The sequence below is a fragment of the Durio zibethinus genome, chromosome 19 (genome assembly GCF_047325235.1).
Source record: "Durio zibethinus cultivar Kanyao isolate XHJ-2024 chromosome 19, ASM4732523v1, whole genome shotgun sequence".
In the NCBI taxonomy this organism is placed as follows: Eukaryota; Viridiplantae; Streptophyta; class Magnoliopsida; order Malvales; family Malvaceae; genus Durio; species Durio zibethinus.
This window is the reverse complement of record NC_143180.1, coordinates 17,916,103-17,925,732: the sequence shown is the minus strand read 5'-3', so window position 1 is coordinate 17,925,732 and position 9,630 is coordinate 17,916,103. Positions and strand designations below refer to the sequence as shown.

At 31.0% G+C, this 9,630-nt stretch overlaps 1 protein-coding gene across 2 annotated transcripts; it reads left to right on the top strand.

Annotated features, from left to right (window-relative positions):
- The first annotated feature begins 1,609 nt into the window (after positions 1 to 1,609).
- LOC111310454 (ABSCISIC ACID-INSENSITIVE 5-like protein 2) lies at positions 1,610 to 8,339 on the top strand. 2 transcript variants are annotated; one of them, XM_022909929.2, is made up of 4 exons: positions 1,610 to 1,691; positions 2,575 to 3,533; positions 3,670 to 3,741; positions 7,893 to 8,339. In XM_022909929.2, exons 2-4 carry the CDS (start codon positions 2,721 to 2,723, stop codon positions 7,971 to 7,973), a joined length of 966 nt encoding a protein of 321 aa, XP_022765664.1. In that variant the 5' UTR covers positions 1,610 to 1,691; positions 2,575 to 2,720; the 3' UTR covers positions 7,974 to 8,339. The 2 variants fall into 2 exon arrangements, with proteins under 2 accessions (XP_022765664.1, XP_022765665.1); XM_022909930.2 differs by having other exon boundaries at positions 1,614 to 1,691; positions 2,567 to 3,533.
- The last annotated feature ends 1,291 nt before the right edge of the window (positions 8,340 to 9,630 follow it).

Genomic DNA, 9,630 nt, shown 5'->3' with positions numbered 1-9,630 from the left:
ACACCACATCTCAACAATATCACATTTTCCATCGTACCACTTTCACTCTTTTCTTTAATCTTTCACTTTCAATCCAAATTCTTTTATACCACATGTAAATTAAATACTTTTATACCACATGCCCACATTTACATGATAATTGAAAAAAAAAAGAAAAGAAAGCCGAAAGAGAAATATAGTATGAAGTAAGTACTAAAATAATATGATTCTCTATTATTTACTTTAATTGCATAGAAAAAGTGGAAAAGAAAGTTTTAAAATAATTAAAATAGTGGAAGTCTTAAGTTAATGGAAATTATGCACTACTTAAATGTTACTCCATATAAGTAATAAAATATGCTTTCTTTGCTTTTTCTTTTTTCATACATATGATTGATTCCAATCATGAATGCCAACAAAGGAAGCTAACATTTTATATTGTTTTAATGCAAAGATTAATCCTATATAGTAAACATTGAAATTTAAAAATAAGATAAGGTTGAATTTTGCTTTTCTTAAAATAATTAATCAAATTTAATATTTATATTTAAAGACCTTATCTCTTCAAAAGTTTATAACTAAATTTAATAGAATATTTTATTAATTGTTAATTTTTTAAGCTAATAAATTTAATTATATTTAAAATTATTATTTATTATCTTGGTATTATTTGTGAGTAGTTAATTTGTAAATAGCATCACTTTTAATAAAAATTGCTCCATAAAATTCTTAATTTCAGCAAAGTAATACTCCCCCTAAAAATTCATTGTCTCATTTGATTTATACGGAGTTAAAACAATTGATATTATTGTATTTTATATTAAAATATAAAATTTTTCACAAAATTTATTTTTTAAGATTTTAATGCTAAAAAATAAAAAAATCATAAAAATAAATAATAAAAAACTTTCTATATCTTGATTTAGTGGTAACAAGAAGAGTAAAGAAAGTAAGAAAAAGCTTGAATTATCAAATAAATCCTTTTCCATTCCCAAATTTTGTAGATAAAAAATAAAATTTGAATATTTAAAAACTAAAATAATAAAATAATTGTTTAATTTTTTGTACAATGAATATTATTTTTAGATTAAAAAAAATTGTAAGTGTTAAAATTTAAAATTTAAATTTATTGTATATCACTTATTAAGAATAATTATATGAATTAAAATCATTTGTATATTCATATTATATAAAATATTAAGTTTATGTATTTATATAATATTTTATATAAAAATTATCTATCATAATTTATATGAACATAAAAATCTAAAATATATATTTTTTAATTTTATTAAACTTATATATAATTATTATTAAAATTAAAATTATATTATTTTTATATCTTTTCATATCTTATTCGTATCTATCATTGCATTTTAAATCACCATGTGTACTCTAAATTAATTCAATTTATTAATTTTTTTTGGATTGTTTTTTAGATTGGGAATAGGAAAGTTAAAAAATATATATATTAAGGGATTGCATTTGAAACTGCCATTTGGCTAAGCGTGACAATTATCATATTTTAAAAAGAAAACAAAAAAAATTGGGCCAATTAAAACACTTTGGGCCCTTATAAAAAAAAATTAAAAAAATCTGGCATTTATTTATTTATTTAAGTTTTTGGGAATTGCCTTTTTACTCTTATTTCACCAAAGCTTTGTTCCTCTGCAAATGCACATGCTCTCAATCTCCACTCTCTCTAAATCCAAGTAAGCTTTCCTTTTTTTTCTTTTAAACTCTCCCTTCCATTTTTACTTACTTTGTTTTTTTAAGGTTTTATTTTTTCTGTTTTTGTTGCTGACAGTTGCTTTACTTTGTTCTTTTTATTATTCTCGGTCTTTGTCTTGTAATAAAGAAAAATCCTCAGCTTTGATCCTCTTCTGGGTTTGTCTTAGTCTTTCCATTCAGATTTGTTTCGATATTTTTCTTTTTACCTCTCATTTTAAAGCATTTGATATTTGTTTCATGCAATAAGTTTATCCTTTTCTGTTTAATGGTGTAATAATCCTACGATTCATTTACATTTGCATGGAACAGATTATAACGTTATAGCCTTTAATCATCTCATTTTTGTAAAAAATTTTTTTAGTATTTTTCACATTAATTTTATTTCTTTAGTCTTTTTTTTAGTGTATCTTATGTCAGTAAATTACTGGGTCTTATTTGCTTCTTTAATCTCTTTCTGCCTTCTGTGTTCTTTTCAAATGACTGTTCAAATGTAGATCCTTTTGTAATTTTAGGATTTTGTGTTGTTTTCCTTTGTTTTCTAGGGAAAAATGTACTTTTTATTGGTTTTTTGAGGTGGGATCTGTTATACTAGGCTTCTGGGGTTTCTAGTTTATTCAAATAGAGCGTTTGGGTTTGAAGAACTTTGAATTAGAGGGTAGTTTGTGGTCTGCCCTATGCATGTGTGCATTTGTTCTCGAAATAAAATGTATTTGATAATTTCATTCACCTTTAAGAGAAGAAGGGAATTATTTAGATTGTCTTCATATAATATTGTTAGGTACATGATAAAGTTGTTTTTGGATCATTTGAACTGAGGGGAGTTGAATTGAGTGGCTGGGTCTAATTCAGATTTCAGTGTTTCAGGTTCTAGTTTTTGGGTTGACTGGTGAAGCTTCAGGTGTTCAGCCATTGGGGTGGGGTATCAGGTGGACTTTAGGATTTATATAGTCACTGGCCAAGGAATTTTTGTCTGGGAATTTGGAAAAAGTGGCTTAAGTAAAACTAATTACATGGGAATTCAGACAATGGGGTCCCAAGGTGATAGTGATAGTAATGGCAAACAGTCGCAGTTTCAGCAGTTGACACAGCAAAATTCAATGTATAGTCTCACACTGGATGAGGTTCAAAATCAGTTGGGTGACTTAGGAAAGCCTCTAAGTAGCATGAACTTAGATGAGCTTCTCAAGAATTTATGGACAGCTGAGGCTAACCAGGCTTTTGGTATGGAAACTGAAGGGACTGAACTGACCAATCAAACTGCTCTGCAGCATCAGGCGAGTTTGTCGTTGACTAGTGCTTTGAGCAAGAAGACAGTTGATGAGGTTTGGAGAGATATTCAACAAAGCAAAAATGATGGGGAAAAGAAATCTAGAGAAAGGCAGCCTACCCTCGGAGAAATGACATTGGAGGATTTTCTTGTGAAAGCAGGAGTTGTTGCTGAAGCATCTATGGATAAAAAAGGTGGTGTTTATGTTGCTGGGCTTGATCTAAGTGCTGCACCGCAGCTTGCACAACAAGGTCAGTGGATGCAGTACCCACAGCCACAATATCAGCATCCACAACAAAGTATGGTGGGGGTTTATATGCCAACCCAGCCTCTGCCACAACCTTTAGCCATAGGGGCTACAGCTGTAATGGATGTCTCGTACCCAGAGAACCAGGTGCCATTGCCTTCACCTTTGATGGGAACATTATCAGATTCACAGGCATCTGGAAGGAAAAGGGGTGCCCCTGAGGACATGATTGAAAAAAATGTTGAAAGGAGACAGAAGAGGATGATAAAGAACAGGGAATCTGCGGCACGTTCACGAGCGAGGAAGCAGGTCAGCTTTCATTTGTTTCTATCTATCAAAATTGACAGTGATGCTGTTCGTTTTGTATCTCTTCTTTTTTTTCTTTTAAATGTTTACGATCTTGTTTCCTAAATTATGTTATGACGTGAATGATATTCATAAACAGGCTTACACTAATGAATTGGAGAACAAAGTTTCGTGTTTAGAAGAGGAAAATAAAAGGTTGAGGAAACGAAAGGTTAGATCTGTCTTATAAGATACTTTCCTGATTCATTTCCATTCAATTAACTATCTTGAAACACCATTTTGTTTTTGAAGTATAATAGTTGAACTTTTTTTCATCCTGTTCTTTGAAGAAGAGGAAAGACTTTATCTTACTCAAAAGTCAAATTTAATATTTTTGTGTTTGTGTTTCACAAAATCTATTTACTTATGTTTTTAAGTTGATAGCCTGTGTACATTATGTCCATATTCTCTATTCTAAATTGAGTCATAGACTATTAAACTATTTTATTGCATGAAGTACTTTCATTTCCATGGCTCTTGCAAATGTGTACATAACACTTAGAACTTAAATATGGTGAATGGTTGCTTTTTCACTCTATGATTTCCTTGTCTATGTATGTGATATCAGTTGTATGATATTATTGGGATTGCCTAGTTGGTTTGCAGCCTGAAACCCGAATGGAACTAAGATTCAGGTTGCAGTTAAATCACAAATAACCTGCTTTTATGCAAACACTATCCCACATTCCTTGTCATTACCTTATCATATAGTACCTGGCAGCTGCAAAGTCTTTGCATCCAGCTTGTTTGTTGCTAGGTTATATCTAAGGTTGCTTCTCAATATCATGATGTGCGCATGATGTAGAACTTTTCATTTATGATAAACTAGTGTGTGGTATAAGAGCAAGGTTTTTAACCATTTTCTATCCATATATCTTCAATTCTTATGCGTGTAATAATTATGTTGAAAACTTCTGTTAGAAAGCTAGTTTAGCAAATATGTTCCATTCTGTAATATAAATCCCGATGCCAGTTAAAGGGAAGTGAAAAATTTTAGTCAGTGCATTTGTTATCAAGAAATATAGTCAGTTTCCCATGCTTGGTGTCCCTCAAACCAATTTTGTATAGGTGGAGAGACCAACCTGAATATAAGGCCAGAATAATGTCCAAATTTAACTACTGTTCCTAACACCAACACCCCCCTTTACATGTAGGCCCAAAATTAATAATTGAGACAAATAGGCCTACATTTAGACTACAGAAATAAGGCAGCAAAAACTAGCAAAAAACGAGGCAATGAAGAATCTTGGCTGTGATTTCATGTTTTAGTGTTCAACTTAAAACCAAATAGCAAGGGGGGGGGGGTGAATATAAGGGCCTACCACTAATTAAACTAATATGGATTTGGCCAAAAAAAGCTAATGTGGATAGACCACTTAATAGAGACCTTTATCATGATGATTTAGCAGGAACTGTTTCTTTAAAAGTAGCTAGAGATACTCCTAGATGAATTTTACCAGAAGATTGATAATCTTGCTGCAAGACAGCATTTTGCCAATTGCTTAGTTTTATTTTTTTTATTCTGTATGCATTGTTGTTTCAGGAACTATGACATCTCTAAAATGAGTTGTTTGATAGGTTTAGTACTCTAATTTACATGGCTGTTATTAATGTGATCAATTTAGTGCACTATTTTTGTTTTATCACTTCCTGATGTAGGGCTTCTACTCCTAGTTGAGAATGCTGTATCTTAGTATCCTAACTTAAGTTTGATGCATTCTTCAATTTAGCTAGGGTTGTTGGTTTATGAGAATTCAAAGTTTTTTCTGATGATTTGATTGGTCTAAAGATGTGAACTCTACCATAATCATGTTCTTCATTGGGTCCTAATCCTACCTTTTGCTAAATCCTAATTACTGTTCTCTGACAATGTTAAAGGATACTCCTCATAGTCCATAAAAAAGAAACATTTCTGAACCCTCAATCATATCCTCTACCAGGCTCAGCCAAACCTGCTGTGAAATGTTATTCTCTTCTATCAGCTGTAAACATTTTCTAACCTGGTCTTCCTTCATGGACTATTAATCTCCGTCTCAAACTCTAAAGTCCCAAATCTTATGTGCAGCCAATCCATTGGACTGATTTATGACATCATTTAAGCTACGCTAAATCCATCTGAGTCATGTTCTTTTGTTTTCTAGGATTCAAGGTTGTAGGTGTTGTTCTGCTTTCATTTTTTTTAGTTTTATGTGAAATAGGCATCTTGTCAATTTTAATGTTAGGTTGTTGGAATTTGCGAATTTGGAGTCTAATGGATATAATTTTTTTTTTAATGTTATTAGGCTTAATTTCCTATTTGAATCTCAAATCTCAAGTCCATGGAAGGTTAGGATACTCAGGAGTTAGGACAATAAATAAGCATTTAATTTATTTCAACTAATGGCAAACAGGTTTATCAGAATTTCAGTAGCTAATATACTTTTTGGTTTCATATGAAGCAACTGTAAGCCTAGCTGTGAACCCTTTGAGACCTTAGTAAGTCTTATGCTTTGTGAGGGGAAGGGAGGGAGAATATCCTTGTCTGGAGAACATCTTAATGGAAAGGAAGGGATTGGAACGGTACATGAAGCCTGCTAAAGCTCTCCAAACCTTCTTATCTTCTAACCTTTCACCATCATACAGAAATTCCTTGACCTTGAATCCCTCCTATAAACCCTTATATGCTGCTCAAATCAATTTGCCAACAGACAACGCTGAGATCCTTAATTTACTGTGCAAAGTATAAGAAACATCTCCAGACAGCAATTGAATTTGTTTTCTTTTTTGTGTGTTTTCAGCCCTCAAACTTCAACCTTTCCCATCTTAAGTTTACTGCCAAACTTGTATATTCTCTTCTCATCCAATTAAGCTCAAAACCATACTGAACAGTACACTCTGTATAATCAACTTTCCTTGATTTGAGGCACCCCACTCCCTGCCAGCTGTCCTATTGCACTTGCTCCCTGGAAATATAAAATCATTGAAAACTACAATTTCCATCAATTGTGTGGAAACAGCTTCTTTACCTGGGGGTTTTGGCTTGATAAATGGCCTTGTTAATGGACAATATGATGACTTGTTGATTTGCATTATTCCTGTCTTTCATTCTTCTTGCACAATTCTCCTGCCTAAGCTGTCCTCATTTAACTTGCATTTTAAATTGGCCCAATCAACTGAAATGATTAGAATTCAGAGTTTTAGTGATCTCGTAATGTCTATTTGTATTTTTGATAAATGAGCAAACAAAAGCACTAAAGAGGCACCCCCTGGATTCCAACCCAAGTACAAGGCTAACCCGTAGAATAATCTCGTGATATTGCAACTCTTTGCTTTCAAATTATCAGTATTGCTGTCAGTGAAACATGACAAATCCTTTTTAACAGTAGCAAGGTAAATTCAGATACTCTTTCTCAATTCGTTTGTATCTTCATTTTCCAAATGTTCTTCACTTGTTCATGGTTTTCTTTGAGTTGTGATGATTTAAAACTAGTGATTCCGTGAATGAACCGGCTTTTTTTATGATCTTTTTTTCTTAGTAGTTAGTCTTATACTCATAGCTCTTGGCAACTATGTTACTTGGATTTGGGGGTGAGTGTCATATACAGGATCTGTACGACATGGGATGTTCAAACTTTTTATTGAAGTTTCCATATATTTGGTGGGTTGGACCTTCATACCCATGTCATTTTAGGATTTTCTTGATAATTAGCCTCGGCAATGCTATATCATGCCAGCATCATTTGAACATTGTATCATTCTCTGAATCTGAGCGGGTTCAAGGGATGGTGTGCCATATTTTGTTGTTCGCCATACTCCACTTTGGTTATATACCATCTATCTTTTATATCTTTTACATAAACTCTGTCTAGCAAGTAAATAAATAAAGAAAATAGAAACTGACCTCAAATAGGCATGGGGTGCTGTTACACTTTGAGAAGTATATGCTTTCCAATGCTCGTTCAGATTTCCTCTTGTAAAAGCAAGATTTTCCCTCTTTCTGTTGTCACCACAATTTCTATTTGATGTTATCTCTTCTTGTTTGATCATCATTGTAAGACATAGCTTTCCTATCACTTGGTTAGTAAGACAAGAAGAAATGATACGGAAGAAGGTTTTGGTGAACTAAAGACTGAAGGTGTTTGATGCATGTTTATTCATTCCAAAAGCCTTCTCCTTCAATTCAATGTTTGGTTCTCATAAAGTTTTCGTTCATGGTTTCATATATAAATATTTTTTAAGTATAATGCATGTTTACGTATTCAAAAGTCTTAAATACGATCTTTTTTGTTGGTGCTTCGACATAAGATTCATTGTCATTCTTGGTTTCTTGTTATATATTCTTAGGAGCTGGAGCAGATGCTGCCATGTACTCCACCTCCCGAGCCGAAATATCAGCTTCGTAGAACGACATCAGCCCCATTCTAACAAGTTTTGCATATACCACGAGCTTCTGGCTTTTGTTTCTAGTTTCAATTGAGGCATAAGTTAAGTGAGCACCACCCACAATCTGCATCTTCCAGAGGCAGCTGTTGTTTCATATGCTGGTGATGGTTGCTTCTCCCTTCTTAGAGGTTTTTCATGTATCTACCTTTTTACTGTGAAATCAATTCAACTAGAAATTTTCATGTCACTTTCTACTCTCTAACCATTGAGTGTTAAGATTTGTAGCTAAATGTGTAGGTTTTGAGTTTTTATTCCCTCTTTTGATATGAACATTTCGCCACTTTAGTGAAGCTTATAGTACAACAAAACACATACACATATATACATAAATACATTATGTTATGTATACATTATCGATCGTAGTCATCCCCGATTTACAAATTTTAATGTGCTTGGTTTGAACATGAATTTGAAAGAATAATTTTGGGTTTGATTTGTCATACAATTTGTGAGTGGATGTAGGTTATTCGATTTGAACATGAATATCAAAGACTGATGAGAGATTTGTATGATTTGGAAATCCATCTTACTGTTAAATAATTCTAAATAATTCCTTTAAAATAAATGAAATAAACTAAATTGTTTAAAAAAAATGGTTGTTCATTCGAGTATATATTGTTCATTTTAATTGAATTATTTAATAAAGGATTAAATCAATTTAAGAAGATTTGTAATTTAAATAAAACAATTAAGAGATTAGGAATGAATGTAAAATTTTTTGTCTAAAAATTAAAGATCATTGGTGCATTTTACTCTTGATTAACGGTACAATTATACATACCTCAATTATTTATTTTTTTATTTTTTGTAAAATTAAAATTTGAATGAAATTTTTTGGTTGAAGATTGTGAAGTTTCTTTTTCAATAAAAATTTTAATTTAAAATTCAAAATAATTAATTGATTGATTGAGTTTAATAAATAAAGTTAATAATATATAAACAAATTATTAAAAATGTCATTTATAATTTAAATTTGATAAAAATTTATTCAATAATAAAAATTCAACAGAAATTTTTAGTAATAATATTTATCTGAAAAATATATAAAAATTTATTAAAATATTTATAAATTTTACTGATTTATACAATAAAAATTTTCAATCTATTTATTAGATTTTAATTTTTATTTAATCAATTTTAATATAAAATTGAACAAATTTTATTTAAAAATTTTAATTAAAATTTTTTATAAAATAATTATATCTCGAAAAAATTTTAAAAATAAAATCATGAATACATTAAATCGATATGGGATAATAGGTTTTTAAAATTATTTAAGAAAAGATTAAATTCGACAAAATTTAAAAATAATCTGACTGCATTATAAAGAAAAAATGGGTAATCATATTATTATTGCATTAATATTCATAATTTTCTTGAGCATGTAAAAGAAAATGAAAGTAAAAGATATTAAATAAAGTTTATTTAATGAAATTAGAAGGTAGACTTTGGCCAAAATCAATTTGCCCCAACGAAGCCGCAAATGACTGACTGACTTTAAACAACCGAGTACCAAACACGAAAGCACAACACTTCTAAGCTTCTCAAAACTCGCCACGTGTTCATTCTTCCACGTGGCCTCTTCTTATAGGTCATTTCTCTCGTACTTTCCACCTCAGATCGCTCCCTCGTCAGCTCT

Excerpts from the sequence above, each read along its gene's own strand:
- LOC111310454 (XM_022909929.2), top strand. The coding sequence starts at position 2,721 with ATGGGAATTCAGACAATGGGGTCCCAAGGTGATAGTGATAGTAATGGC. Across the intron at positions 3,534-3,669 it reads GTTCACGAGCGAGGAAGCAG|GCTTACACTAATGAATTGGA; the intron begins GTCAGCTTTCAT and ends ATTCATAAACAG. Across the intron at positions 3,742-7,892 it reads AAAGGTTGAGGAAACGAAAG|GAGCTGGAGCAGATGCTGCC; the intron begins GTTAGATCTGTC and ends ATATATTCTTAG.